This window comes from Brachyistius frenatus, unplaced genomic scaffold (assembly GCF_029030835.1).
Source record: "Brachyistius frenatus isolate BFR_SWC_R1_liver_20210118 unplaced genomic scaffold, ASM2903083v1 Contig_83, whole genome shotgun sequence".
Taxonomy (NCBI): domain Eukaryota; kingdom Metazoa; phylum Chordata; class Actinopteri; family Embiotocidae; genus Brachyistius; species Brachyistius frenatus.
This window is the reverse complement of record NW_027210682.1, coordinates 1504639-1526922: the sequence shown is the minus strand read 5'-3', so window position 1 is coordinate 1526922 and position 22284 is coordinate 1504639. Positions and strand designations below refer to the sequence as shown.

The following is a 22284-nucleotide window of genomic DNA, read 5'->3' as shown; positions in this document are numbered from 1 at the left end:
TATATATATATATATATATATAGAGAGAGAGAGAGAGAGAGAGAGAGAGAGAGAAACTGAATAGACTGCCAAGAGTAAGTTTCTTAATCCCCCTTTTTTATCAATATAAACTGAACAGTTTTACTTGATGGATGAATATTTAAAATATCTTGCCATTATTAAATATTTGACACATCAATCCATCATAGAAACCTACCAATATGACTGCCAACCAATTACTGGTGCGTTTCCTATATGAACTTTTGGTAAAAAATAAAACTTCTGACTTGCTGCACCTAGTTCCACATCTGTGCAGTGCAGAAAAACATACATGTTATAACAAGAGCAAGACAGAACTGATAAAATACAAACTTTCGTTGTATAAACACTATGACTATCAGTACCAACTGGCTAGCGCTCCTAAAATTTGATCAATTCTGAGTCTCATTAAAGTTGATCATATTCAGGTGTCAATTCTTATCCGAGTTTAAAAAAGTTAAAAGACAACAAACTTTATATTCAGCAGATGTAATCATACCTTTTTCTGCTGTAAATTGGAGAAGGCTTTTTGATTGGAGAGATTTTTGCAAGGTTGGCAAAAACTAAGATCTTACACCTTGGCAGACAAGTGGACAACAAAACAGGACTAAATGTAACACCACACACTACCAACACTGTCAAAAAAAAAAAAAAAAAAAAAAGGGCACCAACAGACTAAACCAGCCCAGCAAGAAAATCATCTCCAAGGCAACCAGCCTACAGGTACAGGAAGTGTGCTTTGCAACTAGAGGTGAGCATTATTCTTTGTCCAGAACAAGAAAGCCCACACCAACAGAAAGGGACTACACTCAGCAGTCGAATACCTAACAAGTCCATAACACACTACAGACATTTGAGTCCTTTGAGAGGAATGTCTGAGGCCTACAAAACAACCAGTTGCATAGCAACAACTAAGACTGAAGAAAATGAGAGTGAATCACACAGCAATAGATACAAAGCACAACACTGAAACACACACACAAAAAACTGTATGAACAAAATTCCCCCAAGGCAAGAGAGGACATTCTTTTCATCCACACAGGAGGCCTGCACACTTCCTTTCCTTGCAGCTCAACATGTGATTCACGCATGCACACCACTAAAGGGTCTTCCATGCATGCTGTCCAGTGCTGCTCAGGGCTCCATGGAAATTTCCACTTTAACAAGCCTCTTCGTCCTTATGGTTGAGACAAACAGCTGAGGTAGTAGCAGCAACCGAGCTGTCACAACCGGAAGATTTTCTTAAGATTTACAACTTGTTAATGATAGGGCAGAAACAACACAATGCAAAACACAGCAAACTGACTGTAAACCTGCGTTGTATATAACGGAACATTTTCCTTTCACCTTTCTGGCATATGACAAATCTTGAATCTTGGAATATGTAAATTACAGATGGTATCTGAGACAACACATTTGCTAACAGGTCATTGTCAAAAAATGTGTTTACTCTGAGTCAAAGGGCATAATTAGTTGATTGATGGTTGCTGATGATTGACAGAGAAAACTGTTTCCAGTACATCTAGCACCATAGTGATTAGGTCTTGGCAAGCAATGTGACGCACCAAGAATAAAAGCTCTGATTGAAATCAGAGGGGTCATTAACTTCTGCCATGTCTTTGATCAGACTGCTCTAAATGGACAATGTATATCCTCTGAGACGGCCTCAGTCCACATCTTCCTACTGTCTCCCCAGAGTGTTGCTGTGATTCAGTCAAGCACCTGTGGCCGAAAACATGATTAACTGGGAACAGACAGCATGTGAATGAGCATTATTTTTTTTTAAAGAACTTAAGACACGAGATGCAGCGCACCCAAAAATATTGTCTGCAAGACTGGTGCATCCACATGCACGTGTGGATAGTTAGTGAAATAACTGCTCTTTTGCAGCAGAGTTTCAATGAATCAAATGACTGAAAATGGCATTGCCCTTATCATTTCATATCAAACGGTGCCATAGCTTCATTTTAAGGCTTGCTACTACAAAATGTCTGGAGCTTACATTATTCAGTAACCCAGGAGTCATACTGATTATCACATTAAAATAATTATTTAAATATGGCACATGGATACAGTGAGTGACTCTGTGACAGAAACAACATCTGACTTCAACCTAGTTCTCTCATCTTGGCCGCTCTTCATATTTCAGCCTATCCCAGAATTCACATGTGTACTGACACTGCATGAAGCAGCCAATGGCAGGGCAGGGAGGAAATGGTCTTGGAAGGCTGTCAGGCAGGGAGCAGTGAATGACCATATATGGTAAAATCTGCAGTCAGCAGGACTGAGCGGCAGAAGCGGCAAAGGCAGAGGCAACTGAGCAGTATAGAGGTCTTGGAACAAAAACTGGCCAATGTATGGGGAAAGACTCTGGATTTTAATACGCAGACTGTATTTTTGCAGAAAGAGACCGAATGCAGCTTACTGTAGTAAGCAGCCAAAACTGTGTATAGAAGACAGATCAGAAATAGCGTGTCATTGTGCACACACCCAGGAAATACGATCAGCAATGGCTGAACACTGAATGAATGGTGCATTGAGGAATGGTATCTAAATCAAATACGTACACCACAATTGATCATCCTTTCTGTACAGTGCCAGCGTTGGATACTCTGATTGGAAAATAAAGATGATCATGGCTAAAACAGTGTAGAGAGCATTACATCTTTAACATTGTCACTCACTGGGTAAATCAAAGTAAGAGATTTCTAGTTAATGGATATAAAACTAAAATAATTATAACACTTTACTGATACTTTCCCCTTCTTTTAGGGCTGAGCAGACAGAGAGGAATTATCAGGAATTTTTCACTTGCTAGCTGATGTATTCACTCCCACAACTTCCTTCATATGGAAATCAGGGAATAAATTAGCAGGCATCCAGCTAAGAATGAGAAAGGGGGAGATTGAAAGCATGAGGGAAGGGAATGACATGTGTTGAGCTGGACATCTGATCCCCTCGCTATAAATCCCAGAGTTCTGACAGAAGGAAGCAACAATATGCATGGCTGTGCTGAGTCAGGGCGGCCTGACGCACTAACCCACATCCCAATGAGTCACACAAAGAGCCACCTCCGTCCGTTGACTGCTCAAAATGAGGCTCAGACCTCAGGTCAGCTCACAGATCCACAACATCAACCTCTGAATTGTAGGCTATGCTCCGAATCCCAACAAAAAAGTATAGGTTTGAGCATACAACTATATAATGGGCTCATATCATTTCATTTTAAATGTTCCTCTGCCATTACTGCATTACTATAACAAAGACGCATGTGGCTTAATTGTGAAGGGGGAAGGAGCATCATCACACTTCTGCCACTCCCCTCCCACCCCCCACCCCCACCACACCCAGCCAAAGTGTGATAACGACAAAGGGCTGCGCTGGGAGTAAGCGTAAGACAAAGGCCCCGAGCAGCTGGCTGCCCACAGAGACTGGGAGCAACACAGCACAGGCAGATGGGTTAGCCGGACAGATGCACCCTCACATTAGGGATGGGGAGGGGTGGGGACATTGAGGGGATGTGGGCCCTTGCAACAAAAATGAAATGAGACCCCAAAAATTTGAAACAGTTTTCAAATCAGGCACAGTTTCATCAATAAAGCAGAGCTTGTGTCTGGCAAGTGCTTGTAAATGAAAAGACTAAACAGTTGCTAATTAATACACCTCATGAAAAGGCTGATTTCCTTAAAAATCACTTTACCCAAGTAAGAGGCAACATAATGTTATTTTTCAAATGGTTTATTAAACATGGTCTCAACGGCACACAGATCAACGATGTAATACTGAACCATTGCACTGCATTTTAGTCATACCGTTTGCAAGTGCAGACTTGTCCCACTTTTGAGACCTGCATTGCCAGCTGAGGCTATACTGAGATTTCCGGATGTACTTTCTTTGTCCGGAAAAAAATTATTTGAATAGCATGGTGATAATGGCTAAAAATAGATGCTTACAAAAAAACCCCAAAAAAACAATATAATTTAAAAAGGGAATAGCAATTAATTTAAGATTTGAATATAATGTTAAGTCTTGGTCCCAATAACTAATCTTCTCTCCTTTATGTTAAGCTGTAAAACTGTTTTTGGTGGCAATACATTCTGGTCAAACTATCCACAGTCATAACATACAAACACAACACTATGGTATTCCCCTTTTCAGCACGTTTCTCAATGCATGGACTGTTGAAATGGGGAAAAGACTATTATATCTGAGGGTCTAGCTCGTCAAGCTTGCCAGCTAATAAGTGGGAAGATTTTTTTTTGTTTGTTTCACTTTAGGAAATTGCCTGAAGTTTTCTCTGCACATAAAGACTCCAGTGTCCCACGACTTTTTTGATTCAGAAGTGAAAGTAGACTTTGTTCAGGAGACACAGCATTACTGTACGGGTACATGGCATGCAGAGGGCAGCTCACGCAAACACGGGAGAGAGAGAGAGAGAGAGGGCAGGAGGAGTGTGAAACCGGTCGAGCTGGCAGCCCACCTCCAGTACAAGCTCTGTATTGAATGAGGTGCTGAGCGGCGTAAGCTACGTGATGACAGGCCTAAGGATCCGGTCCCCAGTGCCAGAGCATTCTCGTATGACATGGCAGTGTACTGGTGTGCACTAATTACAGGTCCAGGACAGATCTGTCGACAGGATTGCAGTATTTATGTCACTCACAGTGTCAGGACCTGCCACTTGGCTCCTGCTTGGCAAACAGAAACACAAGCAGCCAGCAATTCACCACTATCACCCATAATGACATCCAAGGGCTCTCTGGGGAACATGCCAAAGCCCATTCTTAAAATCAGCCTGACCTCTCGAGCACCTTAATTAACTAAATTATGACAGCGAGGTTAAAACAAAAGGGAGGGATGTACAGTATTTACTCAGCTAACTAGCTGTTTACACCCAAACACACTTCAAATGCAGTCTTACCCAACCCACGGATAAATATGTGGAGGGATTCCTTATATGGAGGCAAGGATCAGGACTGTTCGCTCCAGGGCTTTGGAGCAGTTTCTGTTGTACACATAAGGGTGTGTGAAACAGCCCAACGGTAAACATTAATCCCGCGATACACTGATATAAAGGGTCGGCAGCCCTGCTTGTAAAAAGTAACGTCTTCAACGCAAATGAGTCTTTGCTGCCCACAAAACATAGGAAACAGGCCGTTACTCTCAAAATATATCAAAATACGATTTTGTCTGTTCAACTTCATGTTTACGTTAGTCCAAATATGCGTGTGCAATAATATAGCATCATACAGAAGCAATAAATGCAAACATGCTTCTTCATACAGTTCTCTCCATTTTGTTGTCTTAGAGGCCTGTACCGAGGCTCTGTTCAAGCATGCAATAAAGTGCTTACAACACTGTGGCATTAATCACAAGGGATGGGCTGTGATTTTCTCATTTTTCAATAGTCACAGCTTTGAACAGTCACGCTTCTCATCAGCTTTGTCAAAGCCGAGGGTTTTCAAAGTTTGACAGCATTTGTTGAAGCCGAGTTTACAGTGCGAGTGAGTTACTCACTCTCTTTCTGAGTGTATGAGCCTGAAACGCCCATCTCTACTGATTGCATAACACACTGCAAACTTACCTTGTGAAGAGGGAGAACAAGGAAAGCTCCACCACCGCTGGCCTCAATAATTAGGGCAAGAAACTTGGGGTTGACTGCACAGAAGCTGCTATCCCATGTGACCCTTGAAACCCGGATATCATCGTAGCATTGGTCATTCTTCACCGCCTGGCCAAAGACGTGACGGAATTTGCTCTGCCGTACAACTCGTCTCATATCTATGCAAAGTGCAGAGGGAGATTTGTTAGAATACAAATTAATAATAATAATTTTTTTTAAAACACACATTGCTGTAAAATGAATATATCAAAAATGACAGTAACAAGTACAAAAGGATTGAGGACAGCCATATGAACCAACACAACTACAAAAAAAAAACCCGGCTTGAACAAGTGGAAGACTTGAAGTCAGCTCATCCACAAGCATCAGCAAATCTGTTGGAGCAGACTGAGAATATGCGAGACGCATTCCCTTTGCAGATGTTTTGTCTGAGTCTCTCACTTTGAGGGTGAACTCCCGCAACAAGCCGTTACTACTTACTACTCCAACGGCCTCTAAACATTTATAGAGTGTGACACAATAATTTCTAGTGAGCACCTCCAACAAGGTCCTGATCTCCAATAAAAAAAAGAATAAGAAGACAAAAACTCTTTTCACTGCCGTTTTATCCCATCTACCAGCGTGCCAAATATGTAACACCTGAAACACTAACAGCACTTCTCTGTAGCACACTAAGAAAGAGACACTTCCACAGGAAAAGATGACATACCCAAACCAAACAAAAACAGACTTTGTGTCTGGTTCAGCTAAAAGCTTCACCGAGACAACAATCTGCTGGCAGACAAGAGCACTTTGGAAAACATACTCATTCAAAAGCTTCAAGTCCCATTGCTCTGCGTACAATAACAGACCACATTCAAAAGATAATGGAAAGCTGGCAAAGTTCAGATAAACAATTAGAACCAAGTTCAACCTCACCTACAACCTATAGATAGACAAAAGCTCTTAAGAGGTTTTGGTTTTGTGATGCTCCTCAAATCTTTTTAAATTTTTTTGATGAAGCACATGGGAACAGTTTCCCAGTCTGAATCACCATGAGCAAAGCTCAGCACAGGATGTGGGACATGTTTTAAAGGTGGTTTTTCATTGTGTGTGTGTGTGTGTGTGTGTGTGTGTGTGTGTGTGTGTGTGTGTGTGTGTGTGTGTGTGTGTGTGTGTGTGTGTGCGCGCGCACGCGTACAAAAGAGAGAGAGAGAGTGAGACAGAGAGAGAAGGAAAGAATGAGTGTGAGCGAGAAACGAGAAACGCTTGTGTGGCATGTTTCCGACAGGACAAGGATTGCAACACAAGCAGGAAGTTCATCCTGTTGGGCTGTGGGAGTGTCCAAGCAGCCCAACTTGTCCGTAAAACAAAACGCGTGATGTCTTTACTACCTGACTACAGACAGTTAGTACAACTGTTTCTTTCTGCTAACATCAAACACCAATAGTAGGCTAAAAAGAATTTTTTGGGGGAAATTAGATTAGACTGTTAATAACATCATTAATCTCAAGTGTTAAGCTTGCATAAATTGAGGATTTTGAGGAGTTTGAAATGTTCTAAATCCTCCCCTAAATGTATCTGAATAGAGTGTATTTGTAAGGAAAACTGAGTTTGACTACTACAGAAAAGGCAGACCAAGAGCAAATGACTGACTATCAATGACAAAGAGTATGTAGAAATCCACTAACTGGCGAAAGGAAGGAATGGATACTTGGTCAAAGATGTTTAAATCAAATATTTCATTATTTTCACAGCACGTCAGTGGCGACCTGTATATTGTCAATACTGACAAATTCTTACATAATCAGTGCCAATTGCTTTTCAAGTATGTCACAAATGGGCGGGGAAGACAAGTTGTTCTTCCTTACAGTAATGTGATGGTAATCTGGGGCAACAATGAACAAGGAAAACTGTTGTGAGGGGCGACACTTGTTTGCTTACCTTTAGAGCCATAAAATATGTCACGTAGTCTGGTAGGAATACAAGCTATATGCGAACAGACACCTAAATCAGCTACCTGTCTCGCCGGTAACTTATCAACAGTGTCAAAATATTTCACTGGTGTGCAGGCTTTAAGCTGACCGTCATTCTTTTCCGAATAGGTGAACATTGACATCATGCACACGGTCAGATTTAATCCTCTTTTATGTAACTGTCCTATTGACAGCCTCAGCACTGATTGTCAGGTATGCGTTGCACGTGTACACAAGGCAGCAACTTTAATCTAGGCGTGTCCTAAGATATACATGTAAAAACAATTGAATAATAATAATAATTTGTCTCTAATATGTTTTTCCCATGGAAAAAAAAGGCAAATAATTTCCCTCTTACAAGATGTCTCCTCCATCACTGACAAGTCATTCTCCATGTTTGTGCAACGCAGGCTTCAAGTTTCCACATCACATTTGTGTGTATTAGACGATTGGCTTCCAGAGCAGTTGTGAGTCACACTGCTTCCTTGCAGGTACTTTCAGAGGATGAATAAAAATTTATTTATTTTATTTTTATTTTTTTAAGTCCTGGAGTGTCACACAATGAACATGCATAATTCTGTACAGTGCGGGTCAAACATCCCAGTGAAGAAATATTGACCAAAACACATTCCTGAGTGGAGAAGAACTGCGCGTTAGACAGATTAGATGTGATGGCGTGACTGGCCTGAGATCAGGACATGGTATCGATGGTGGAGTGAACAAATATAGAGCAGGTGTTTAGACAGGGCTTACGGATCATATCTTTGGTGTGTGTGTGTGTGTGTGTGTGTGTGTGTGTGTGTGTGTGTGTGTGTGTGTGTGTGTGTGTGTGTGTGTGTGTGTGTGTGTGTGTGTGTGTGTGTGTGTGTGTGTGTGTGTGTGTGTGTGCGTATGGGTGTTGTTGTTTAAAAGGCGGCGGCATCACCTCAAACAGCAGAATTGAACTACAATTAGGGAGACAAGAAATATATAAAAAGTATAAAACTTTATAGTAGGTAGAAGAAAATAATGAAGAATGAATCACAACTGAGGCCGTCACTAACTTTAGCCAGCAGCACAAAGAGACAGAGCTGAGTCTCGTTTAAAGGAGAAAAGAAAATATTTAGCATGCTGCCTAGTAACATCAGGAAAATACCGCACACAGAAACCCAGGAAAGAAACCCAATACAACGCAAGAAATACAAGCTGATGTCTTAAAAACTTTACTCGTAATGTCAAAATGCAAACAACTCTTAAAACCAAATCATATCCCCACGTTTGGAATTACTCTTCGTCTTGCAAAAATAAGCAGGATCTAGTGAGCGCAGAGTTTTCGGCAAGATTTGACATCCACTGACAGCAGACTGTGCTGAGCAGCTGGAAACCAGACCGATCATAATACTTTGTGATGAGGTGCAGAATAAGATGAGACCCAGCAGAAGTGCATTAGGAGTTTTAACTGAGCGCTGACGCACTGCCTCTCATCTACCGGGCCTGAACAATTACTTTGGCATTGTAGATTTAAAATGAAGCCTGACAACATGGCCTATTGACTCGTAAGCTGATTTTGGTGGACTACTTAGGTGAAATGTGTTGTTTCATAAAAAATTTAAAAAAAAGTGTCCTACCAATGTCCAATCAAATGTGAGCAGACTGATACATTATTGTCTAGGTTGCAAATAATAAAGCTTAACGGGTTGGGCTGTATCACCGTAGGTGAGGGCAGACTGGGCGGGGTCATTGATTATTATGCAACACTGGGTCTTGATGAATAAGGCATGCTGTGTGGCGGTGATGTGTGATATGTTTCCACTGCATTGTGTCATCGGGTGTTTTTAACCGATGCATCAACTTCTGCACCTCAGCCGAGCACAAGACCTTATATGCCCTATTTCATAATATTCATACATTTTTGGCAGTTTGACTCAGTTGGTCTCTATGCAAATTGAAAATGCACACAAACACAGGAGTAGGGAAATGAACTTAGTGTCAGCAATGTGTTAAATTACAGAGGTCCAAAATGTACAGTGTGCATTGACAAGTATAATTGCACTAATACTGAGTGTTTGATCTTGTTGAAGTAAAATGGCTGCAGGACAAAGCTCAGGTGTTTACAGAAGAGATAAGAAAAAGCAGCTGTAGTGTCACAGCTAAAGGGAATCACGAAACCGAAAGTAATGAGGATATGTTGTTGTAATGATAGCAGAAAAGCTGCCATGTCAGTTCTATGTTAAATGTTCACATCTATGTGGTTTTTAATATATTCTGATATACTGAGATGGGCAACAACACACCTGAATAATGAATTTCTGGGTCATTCTGTTCAAAACTAGCAGTCCTTTGTTCAATGCGCCAACTTCCTGTTAAGTAGTGGTTTCCACAGAAATCCCAGTATAGCGCCACATTTCCTCAACCGGTAGACGACACTGTACCAAACATATTCTAATTTAAACTGTGTAGTCATGTGAATTTGTTTAAATGTCAAAATTACAAAAGTCAAATTCATAAAACAACAAAGACCGCCATATAACTCCAACAGCTAAATTGAATACTGCTGCAAATCTGTTGTTTCTTATTCAGTTTTTATGACCCATGTCAGTCCTCAAACATCAAGGTCATTATGATCGTGACATTTGCACATAACAAAGTCAGCGGGGGCTGTTCTGAGGCAGTACAGGGTTGCCACTGGCCTGACTGCTTCAAACATTCACCGGAGATGTACAGACACTCCTTGGGGGAATGCGATGCCTACTCAATGATACTCTCCTGAGATTTACAGTTCAGTGATGCAGCAAAAGGACCTCAAGTATCTGTTGGGCAGACCAGATGAAAGGGGAGCTATGGACCTTATTGCCTCTGGATCCAGCAGAGCTGACCGTGATATGCAGAGACAGAAGGAGGACCCCACAGCCTGAGGAAATGACCGACAGGAACGGGACCAGTCTGAAACCCTTTTTAGCATCCTTGTCTGGATTCCTCAACTCCACTCATATCTAACAATTTTGTTACAGTCCCAGTACAGACGGCTGCCTGCCATTAAACCAAAAGGAATTGTTTTGCTCTGGCATGAGACTGCAAAACGGCTACGTAACGGAAAGAAGAGAAAAATAAAGCCAAGTGATGGCTCATGTTTGGCCAGTGTGGCATAATGCCATTCTTGTAACATTTGTTATTACAGGAAGAACAACCAACTTTTCTGTCACTTGAGCCCAGATTCAATTGAAAACTAAAATCTATTAAGCACTTGAAGATGCCCACTGTCCAAGAAAAACTAAGTTTCCTTTTACTTTCAGCGAGTCATCAGAAATCCATAAAATGAGGACATTAACCCTTCGGAAAGTGACTATGTATAGATTCTGGGAGCATGTGCATAAACATGTAACTTCATGGCAAAACCTCAGTAACAGGAGACATTGCATGCTGCCTATCCCTGCCACGTTCAGTTACGTTCACACGTTCCAATTAAAGCATAGGCCACCCCATTCTGTCAACAGCTATTTGTACTCCAACTAGTTTCTCAAAGACAGGGCTCATGCACATAAGTATTACTACAAATTTGCCCCACCCTGATAATAAAGATACAGCAGTAGTAAAGAAATGATTGCTTACAGAGGTAATAGAAGACTAAACTCATGGATGAGATTTACTTCTACTTACCTATCACACTAACTGCTGGTGAGTTTAGGCTGGTTATCTGCCACTGCAGATAACCTTGATTAAAAGTAACTGCGTATTATGGCTCTGTGGAACCGAAGTATGATGACTTATTCTGTATGAGGGGCAATATAAAATAGGAGTGAACTATGTTTGTCAATAAAAACTCTACAAAGAGCCTTTATATCTTTGTACCACTATGTCGGGGTACCAAACTGACCTTCATGCTGTTTCATAGCCGCTTGGTGAGTAAGATGTGACATAACATGAAAATCCCAGCCACAAATCAGGATGAGCTGATGTAGGAGAGGGAGGGGCAGCAGAATTAGAGCAGAATTATGACAAAAACCTAAACGGTCCCCACAACACAGTCATTTTAGAAAACTACTGTATACTACCGTGTACAATACAGGTCCAAGAAAGAATCTCTATTACCATAACATGAGCTCTAATCATCAAACATGCCCACCATTAATATCCATGAAATTGCTCCTCCTAAGGTTGTTAGCCAAGAGGGATAGTCATTAAAACAGAGGGAATATTAACGTATCCTTTACAACAGGTTGAGTTTGAATAGGCAGATCCGGTCTACTAGTCCTGCCACAGCTTTACGTTGCAGCAAGGGATGACATTTCCAACCAAGAATTCAATTAGACACCAACATAAAAAAAAAGAGGGCTATAAAAAGAAAAGCTTGTATTTAACCTTGAAAATGGACAACAACAACAACAAAAAAGATTTTCTAAATAACTGTTTCACTGAAACATGGACCGTTTCAACATAAGAAACTATTCAAACTTAATACAACACTTAAAACTACAGCCGGCATCTTTTAACTGCAAAGCAGTTGTCAATGCTGGTGTATACCTGCGTTTTATGCGTTGTCATTGATGACGTCCGTCTCAAACCCACAACCGCCTCATCTTGAGCCGTTTACCTTCAAAACGGCATCCAGTCTAAAGCTGACGTCACTGGCACGCAAGCGCTATGTGGATACATGCAATCAACAAATAACACGAGGCTCGCCCATGTTTCTCAACAGGTGTTATGTGCTACACATTTAGTTTGTTGGTTCATTTCATCGTTGTTGCCAACGCCGGCTTCCCATCAACGTGGCAGCTAATGCCATCGTGGTAGCCACAGTCCAAGTCACGGTTGGCTGCGCATACTCGGCACATTCCTTCCGCAACTGGGGCTAATATGTTATGTAATAACTGTATGCATATTCTTCCATTGTTATTTTATGGTTTAAAGTTATAAACTTTAACAGTCATTAATGATCACAGGGTTTTCTTTCCCACACTCTTGCCACCACTTGCCCCCCATTACCCACCCACCCACCCATTCGCGCGCGCGCACACACACACACACACACACACACACACACACACACAGTGATGTCGCCTCAGTGCTCTTCACACACTGGCTGCCTTTTGCCTTTGTCACCAAGACCGCATGAGACGCCACCTAAATCCCCTTCCTGTAACCAAGGCCACGGACAACTATTGTAGTCGGATTCCAGCCACATTCCAGCAATTTTTGCAACAATGAGATAAGGTTCTGTTTTTTCACCTCTGTCTATCCCCATGTACCCATGCAATCTGCCCGATCATCAATTAAAACACTACTGGAACATAACGCATTACACACCAGTGTTTTAAGGAATGTTACTGTATTTATTTTTAATACTTTGTGGAGGAAATGAATCCAATTTGCAGCCACAAAAGCAATGCGGCATGAAGTTCAACTTACTGGGAGCTAAGACGTAGAACCAATTACCAGATCCAATCAAATTCCTCAGATGCTGCGGATATTTACAGATGAAAAAGATTTCTACAATACAAGTCACTTTTTCCTTACAATAGGGAAAAAAAAGATTCCTTAGATTCAGACAAAAGAAAAATGTCTTTAACAGTACTCCAGCATAAACCCCCATTCAAACTCACTTCCTGCGCTGTTCGATTTAAAAGAACAAATCCTAAACTTATCCTACGTATAAGTCAAGGTTTAACAGGGACCACTTTAAAGTCTTCTAAAATTACAACAGGAAGTTTGTACTGGTCTTTGCGTGTGGGTTACATTTGTACGTGCAACCGTACAAATTAAGCATATAACACCTGCCTTGTTTTTTTTCTAGTAGCGTTCCTATAAGACAATCCACCCAACAGGCCTAAATGCCAAAAACGTCTTACAGCTCAAATCTAAAAAAACTCCTGCATATTACTGCTGGAGAGTCCAAAGCATGTCCCTTCCTCTTCCTGATCAGCTACTTCCCCCTCCCCCAATGAGTAATGCACAAACCACTGCTCCATTTCAACAGATGTTGTCATTTGTGGTGGGAAAGACCAGTGGAAGAAGGAGAATTTGTCTGTGTGCACCTGCTGGAATTATTAAGCTACAAAACATTACAAAACTAAAAGAGGAGGGACAGTTAGACATGACCGAGGGCTGAACCTATGAATTAAATACAACATAGAAAAATTATAAAAGCTTACTTTATGTAAATAAAACAAACACAAACAGCTATTTAGATGCATTTATTTGACATACTTAGTGTTTTATTAAATGGAAGAATATTGGTCTGTTTTCATAATCAATGTTAGTTACACAATGTGTTGTCTTAATATAAAAAAAAAAATAATCCACAGCTGGTGGGTTGTGTGTCTAGTTTTCTACTATGTAAACAATTAGTGGCATAGATTTAGGCGTGCGATCCTCTTCATCTATCAAGTGGCTCCAAACAAGTAAACACGCTAATATACTAAGCAGGTGGTTGGTTCATGAGATGTTTCATCCCACCTCTGCACAGAAAAAAAAAACTATCAGCCATTTCATCAGCTGAATTTTCCTGTTAGGGTATTTCTATTCTGAATGTTTCTGGAAAAGTGTGGCCTGAGATATCATCTTTGCGCAGACAGGACTGGACAGAAACTGAGGTATGTCAGACATGTTAAAAGAATGCAAACTTTGATGCAGAGGCCAGCTGTTGACCAAATATTTGACTTCTTTCCACGAGATGCTGATTATTCTGAGACTAAGTAGCTTCCTATCTAATGTACACACTCTGTAATTAATAAAAAAAAAAAAAAAAAAAAGCAAGCTTGGACAACAACTAACCAACTCAAGCAGACTTGACTGACTTCAGATGACCTCAATCAACACATGAAATAAATGTCATGGATGGTGTTGGATACTATTTCATTTCTATATTGCTCAAAATGTTAAAAATGCAGCTGAGAGTTCAATCGCCCACACAAGAGTGCCCTGCTGCATTTGATAGGGAACCAACACTCCCTCACATCTCGTGCTTAGTTTCCCTCTGCTTCCTGACCCACTTCCTCTCTGAGCTCAGCCATAGGAAGACCGGCAACGCACTTGCACAACAAGCAGAGGCTGATGTGTCTGGAATGGTTAACAAAGTCCCAACACAGCTGTAGTACTGTTGACCCTAGGGTCACTCTGTCAGCCTTCACCTGCTTGGCAACCCAGAGCCAGATTGGTTGAGGGAAACTCCTTCAACTCTAAAGCTAATTACACATGAGAGTTGAGTAACCTAGTTCAAGACAGGGGCCAAATATGTAAGTCATGCTGCCCCTTTGGCACAGTCATTATAAATCAAACAACCCTATTGTCAAGAACAAGCAGCCCGTGAGCCCGGGGTGGCAAATAGACAGAGGGGCTACACAGAGGACTATTTGGGACATCATCCAGCCACTAGTGCTCGATTGCAGAGACTATTTATGACTGCCAAGTGAGAGGGGGGAAGGGGAGAGGGGGGAACGACGAACGACGACCACGACCGACTGTCAAGTCTTTAATCAAACCTTCAGTTTAGGATCTTTGCACAAATACATGAAATAATTGATTAATCAATGGACAGAAAATGAACTAATTGATCGTTTCAACAATTTAATCCACCAAAACTTCCAAATAATTTCTCCAGCCAATCAAATTTAAGGATTTACTGCCCATTTCTGTTTAATGTAACTTTTAACTGAATGTCCATTGGCTTTTATTCGACTACGTAGTGAAGGAAAAGGAAATTATCTTCATTTGAAGCCCTATCTAAAGAAACACTGGGGTACTATTAAACCACTCATTACTGTACACACCCAGTTTGATTGCAACATATGTAGTCCAGTTGAGGAAAGCTTAATTAAAATATGTAGGCAATGAGTTGCCTCTGAATGCAAGAGGAACACACCGGCAATTCATGTAACCGATCTTCATTTGAACATATTAAACCAGAGCCTTTTCATTTTTGCTGTGAATGAACTTTTTTTTTTTTTGTTTAAACATCTGTACACGGACTCCAACATTTGTAAACTAGTAAGGTGCAGCAACATATTTCTATGTCTGCCCTTTTTGACTATAACCAAGGCGTGCGTATTCTGCACAATTTTTTTGTACTAACAATTCTCCACGTGTTTACGACCCATGAAACAAGGCTTGGTGGAGGACACGGTAATCTACATGCACCATCGGAGCAGCGACCACTTACTTCTCTGCTCGGACCCTTTTTTTTTTTTTTTTTTTCCATGAATCTTCCATATATCACCGTGTTAGTGGGTCAAGTCTGAACCAGGCATCTGGACGGATTCTGTGGGTATTCGATTTTAATAACCGGGGACGATTTGCTGTCAGTGTAAACGAATGAGTTCATACTTGGATATATATATATATATATATATATATATTTATTGTTTTTGTTTAATGTTTGAAGCGTATTGTTCAGTTGATGAGGGTATATATTAACGCCAGGACAGATTGCCAGGGGCCAGGGCGCGGTTGTGCTGCCTGCACCTCCGTCTATGTGGATCTACGGAGATAAGTTTTCCTGCCGCACTGTGGTTCGCTACCCCACCCCGCTCAATAACGTCCAACAGCACATTTCATCTTGTGAATTGTCCACGATACCCACCCGACTCCAAGGGGAACAAAAAAAAAAAAAAAAAAACACACACACACACACACAAAAAAAGAAAGAAAAAAAGAAACCTCGCTTGGAAACAACACTTCCTTTGGTTATGGGTAACAAGCTGGGTTTTTTTTTATTTTTTTTATTTTTTCCCCCATTGTCAGTTAAAAGGCGCTGAAGGCTAGTGCTAACACACACACACACACACACACACACACACACACACACACACACACACACACACACACACACACAGTTCACATTATTGAGACTATTCATTTTAGCTAGCGCGTGCACTTTCGCGTCTGTAGTTAGGTGGACATACGAAGATCGCTGCGAACAATTTAAAGGGAGAAAAATCACACTTAAAAAAAAAAAAAAAAAAAAAAAGGTTCTAAACAATCCACATAATCTGTAACCTACCTTCTGAGAGGAAAAAAATGAAAGTATTCCCGAAAGCCGAATGATATAACCCAACGCGTATCCCAATCGATTCCTCCCTCTGCTGCGCTGACACAACCCGCTCCGGGTGCTCTTTCCTCTCTCCGGCGCAAACCCAGCCCACTTCGTTTGCTTTGGCGAACCGTGTGTGGACTGGCTGTCTTTGAAGGACAACGCCGGCAGCCAATCGGAGCGACGTTTTTTGGATAAAGGAGACCGAATTCTCACCTCCTTTCTTCAGGTCCCGGTTACCGAAAATGACCATAAATTGCGTCTTTACGGACGCGTTATAGCACATTTGAATCCATTGTGGTTATCGAGACTGCGCTATAATCTATTTACGACACAGCTGCTATTATCTGCCTATTGTGTAACAGTTATTTCATTTGTAATAGCAACACTAGAACAACTTATTAATTAATTAATAAGATCTAGGCCTATACAGCAGTCATAGAGAGATGGATAAATGCATTCTACTTCTTCATGTAACAGCATTTAGGAGTAATTTAATGAGCCAGAGGAAACTATAATATGACATATAAATCAGGATGACGCAATGAGGAAATGTGGCTCTGTGTATGTCCAATTGTGAATGAGTAAGGGTAGATGGATGGATACAAAATGTAAGGATATATACACACACACACGTGTATGTGGCTTGGTGGTTCTGTACGAGACCTTGATTCCACTTGGATTTCTCACACAGGCTGCTTTCAGTGTCAGTGAATATAAGCTGTAAGCACAATTTACAATACACCGTGACACAATAGCACATGGTGACAGCTTAGGATACAATTTCAAACTATTAAAAATATATTTCAATTCTCTTAAGAACACAATGTACCTCAGGTGTAATACATCACCACAAGATGGCGTTATTTCACAAATCCAGAGCAGAAAACAGCTGTAGTCTATGTTCTCTTCATCGTCCTTGAGTCTGGTGGATGAGGGTTGATGCAAGTGTTTGTGGTGTTTGTGGTGACTCTTGGCAGCTCAACATTTCAAGGCTCATGTACCAGGAAAGCAGACTTCATGAATTAGGTGTTTTTTCAAAAACAAATGAGTCACTGATTAATTTACCTGTTGTTGCCAGTGTTTTTCTGTACTACCTGCAACACCTATTCATTCACAAGTGCACTGAAAAGAACTGGTGCTTTACTTTATTTATATATTTTTCTGATTACTGTAATCTGTATGAAGTTAATTATAAAAACAATCCATGGCATTATTTTTTGCCTATTTTACTATTAGTCTTAAACTTTTGCACACTTTTGTACTGTATATGCTGCGGTAAACCAGATTTTAATTCCGTTACCTTTTCTCATGGATGGCTTCCTCTCGATGGACTTCTCTGGGGAATTCTGTGCAGAGTCAAAAGCTGCCTTCATCTGTGCCACCTTCACAGACTGGCCCTGCTCATCGGGCTTGACTTCAGCTGGCTTTGGCCAGTCCTGGTGCTGCAGCTTTTCATGCAGCTGAATTGTCTCCTTTATGAGATCCGAGACAGGCCTAGATTTGGGAGTGCTCTGGGATTTGTCTCTCACTACGGCAATGTCATCTCTCTCTTTGCCAGATCTCTTATCAGGTTGATCTGGTATTGTATTTTCTGGGTGAAGCACCGTATGATGATCCTGCCTCATGCTGGCTGAAATCTGGTGGCTTTCCTCTGAGATAACCGTTTCACCTGCAGCCAAAACCGAGCCAGCATCCACAGATGGTGCAGCAGCGTCCTCAAGGGACTCTTTCACAGTCTTTCTCCTCATTGACTGAGCATCAGCCCTCTCAGAGCCAGATAACAGCAGATCAGTTTTGCTCTCAGGGTCACTCTTCATCTGCTGAGGTGATCTTACGGCACTGGTGCCTGTCTTCTCGGTAGCAACAGTGCATGAATCTGCAATTTTCCCATCACTCTTTGTCAGTTGGGACTTTACATCGGACACAGAAGAAGGATCAGATTCCTCAGAGATCACACCACTCACCTCACACGACATTATTTTACGTGAAACAGCTGATTGTAAATTGCCTGAGTACACACTTGTAGAGGGGCCAATATTAGCCTTTTTCTCCATATCCTCCTTGACCGGCTCATCTGTTGAGTTAATGTTCTTAACTCTGGAATATTGTGATTTTGTGAATGGGCTCTCATAAATAGTATTCCCAATCACTCCAGGCTTAAAACAAAGTGAATCTGAGGCTGTACTGTGATCAGTGACTGTCTGTTTCATGTCCAGGTGCCTGATGTGGTTATTTTTTATTGCGACGTTTGCTTTAGGTTGTTTGTTTTTTGAATCTGCAGAGGAGGGTAAAGTCCCTTTCATGTCACGTTCTGACTGATCACCAGATATCACAGATGCTGTATCATCAAAGTTCTTCTTTGCATTGATCTCCACAGTAACATCAGGAAGAGCTGGAGTTGCCTCTTTTCTGTTTCTCTTCAGCAGCTTCTCCAAAATAGAGCTGGGCTCAATCGACAAGACCGGGTTTGATTCTGGATCTGAGGGCAGGGTTGGATTTGTATTTGTTTCAGTTGAGTCCAGTTGCAGACAAGGCCTCAATGACTCCCTTTGGTCATCAGTGTCAATGACCTCTGGTTTTCCCAAAGAGGCCTCATTCAAACCTGGCTTTTCCTCACACGTTAGCATTTCTTCTTTTGTATTATTCTCTGCTCTCTCTTTTGGAGGTCTACAGTGAATGATATCACTGGTGTCTAATAAAGACTCTTTCTGCAGCCTGTTTTTCAAAGGATGTTGGGGTTTAGCTGGAGGCGGTTCCTTCCGCTCACTCAAGCGGCCCACTGTTCCTGCATGCATCTCAATATCCTCATTCTCAGCCATCATGGTCTCACTCAGATCTTGAACAAACAGCAACTCACTTCCTGCATGAGCTCCACCTCTCCCGATCTTCAGCATCATAGAGCTCTGGCTAGAGTTGGCAAAGGAGCTGGCATCCTCTGAGTTTTCATCGTGGTTCTCCTCATGTGGGACAGCTTCCATAGCCTGATACTCCATCTTGATTTTTGAGGATGCTTGAAGCTGCTCTTCAGTCCACCTTTCTTCTCCTTTGATTTGATTGAACAGCTTATGGGCTCTTGCACTTTCCTCAATTCTCAAACTACTCTTGTGATTCTTGTCTGTCTCATCTGGAACCAGTGGAGCAGTACTCACTCCTCTTCCTCCTCTTCCTCCTCCCTCCTTTCCTGCAGCCCCTCCCTGTCTCACCTCCCTTGCAGCAAAAGGACTCTCCCACAAATGAATTTGCTTCTCACTGGAAGGTGTTGTTGGCTCCTGGTTGGGGCTCTCATCCAGATCCTGTGAGTCTGGCCCTCCTGACTTTCCTCCGGTGTTACCAGCCTCCTCCTCACATGAGCTTTCTCCTTCCATGACATCACCTGCATGGCTGCCCACACCTCCAGAGTCATGGCATGGTCCTGTCTCCTCCGATCGCTCACAGACGACCTGTTCCTCCCCTTCCACTTTGTCCAGGTTCTGCCCCATACTGGTCTGCGGAGAAGGATATGGTGTTAACCTCACAACAAGGGACTAAACCCTCCCAAATCACAACACATGTCAGAAATGCCAACCCAGAAGTGTTTTCTTTTGCCCGCAGACCATGGGAGATCTGTGCTTCACCCAAACTTCTCTTATTGTGAGCATCACTGACATTCCCCGTTTGAAAAAAAACCCAAAAAAACCCACTGAAAACTGAAAAACAAGCAGTGAAACAGAAGAGTAGCAGACCCCTGGGATTAACGTCACAGACTGTGGTTTTAGTCTTGGGAAGAGACCATGTAGCATGTTGCAACAAGTCACAGTCACACAGGAGTCATTTTCATGGAAGTGGTTAATCAAATATCGTTATGACTTTAAGTGCTATAGTATACTCTCTGTTGGGTTATTCATGCACTTGCAGCGTCAACACCAGCTCAACTTTAAGGCCGATTACAGTCACGAGATGCAGCAGCAATCTCACTTGTAAATTTAAATCCTTTGTTTTGCACTGATAAGTATCTGTTTTTTTCACTCGTGCAAACTGAATGGATTATTTAAGATATAAAGCCATATCCTCAAAATGACTCACATCAGATTGTAAACAGGAACACTAACTCTGACTAATCGAGTAATCTCCCTCTTTCAATATTGAAGATTCACAAAGTCTTATGACAGTCTGTTAGCAAATCTCCCCACACTCCGATGACTTCAAAGTCATCTTGTTTTGTTATGCTTCTTGTTGTCAGATAATTTTTACGAGTGTGGTTTCAGGGTGCCATTCAGCTCTATATTTTTGTCATTGAGTTACATAAGGAAGACATGATGTTAGCACATGAAAACCTCTGTCAATGCAAGTAATATCCTTCCATTTACTTTTTAAAAAATTATACAATTTACAGAGCCCTGCATTATATCAATCTAACCTTGGATATCATTTCAGGAACATTATCCTGTCCTTGTGTTGACTGCAGTTATTGATCCTACAACATTGAGTGCAATTACATGTACATGAGTGTCCCTGTTTCGTGTCTTATCCTGGCTGTGATTATGTTCAGGATATGGCGTTTACAAGAAAAAAGAGAAACCTGGTTATTCATATTTGATAATGTGTGTACAGCTGTGCTTTCATTTCTCACATTTCAGCCACTATGTTCTTTACCAGGGAGCAGACAATGTTCAGAAACTGGGATCAGAAGTTTACATGTAAAGATATCCAAGTTTCTATCAGAGTACTCCAAGGAGCAGACACAGAATTCAGGTCAAAACCAGGCAACACATGCATCTGCAACACATAACCAGGATACTCCAAAAATCCAATGAGAGCCAGGCAACTAATGTGCATGTAAACACGCTCAATGAAGAAGATGTTTGTTGTGGTGATGAAGATGTATAAGAGCATTAGTAGTTGCAGTGGATGGAGGTGGAAATAGTTGCAGTTGTTGTTAACAAGAAGGCTGAGCACATAAATGATCATGTTGCAGAGACAAACTCTTCCATGACATTGCCTAATTGTTTAATAGGTTTTCACCCACGGAACTGCAGCAGTAAGCAGAGAAACTGGAGAGGCACAATGAACAATGATGTGGAGCATGAGTCTGTTTCCTGTCTATGGCCTCATGCCCTGTCTATGTGACAACATATGACTTGTCTTCTCATCTGACAGGCCTGCATATGGCCAAACACAATGCAAAGGGAGCTAATGTTATCATCACACTACATAGCTGTGTGGAGGAGCCGTGATAATGAGAGAGAGAGAGAGAGAGAGAGAGAGAGAGAGAGAGAGAGAGAGAGAAATACATGATAAAATAACACAGAGAAGAGACAGACAGATAATCCGTGAGGGCATTAGCAAAACTAGTTAAAGATCTGTTTTCCTTCAGAGCATGTGACCTCATCAGGTGAAGCCAGTGTCAGACCTCAGTGGAGTTTGCATTCACTGGCAATCCTCTACTTACTCTATCAGTAAGTGTGGGGAACTTCTTCCCTTAAGGCAGTCCATCCTGCTAACAACAAAATCCATTTTCCTGTCTCATCCCTACTGAATGCTCAAAGCTGATCACTTGATCACCATGTGGTCTGCAGCCCCAGCATACCCAGACATACAGGAATTCAAAACCAGTGAACCAAGAAGCTCTCACAAACCAACGTTTTAGCATCTGGAAAATACTAAACTTCCTGTATCTTTTCTATCAGCTCTGACAAATACAACAC

At 41.5% G+C, this 22284-nt stretch overlaps 1 protein-coding gene across 2 annotated transcripts in view; it reads right to left on the bottom strand.

Moving 5' to 3' along the window:
* The window catches only part of coro1ca (coronin, actin binding protein, 1Ca), a 30101-nt gene extending 13402 nt beyond the window's left edge, over positions 1-16699 (bottom strand). Inside the window, exons 1-2 of one of the 2 annotated variants that reach the window (XM_069709367.1) lie at positions 16568-16699; positions 5600-5796 (exon numbers count right to left, since the gene is read on the bottom strand). In XM_069709367.1, the coding sequence (XP_069565468.1) occupies positions 5600-5794 (195 nt within the window). In that variant the 5' untranslated portion in view covers positions 5795-5796; positions 16568-16699. The remainder of the gene's footprint in view (positions 1-5599; positions 5797-16567) is intronic. The other variant, XM_069709366.1, reaches the window with a different exon arrangement.
* Positions 16700-22284: the final 5585 nt, after the last annotated feature.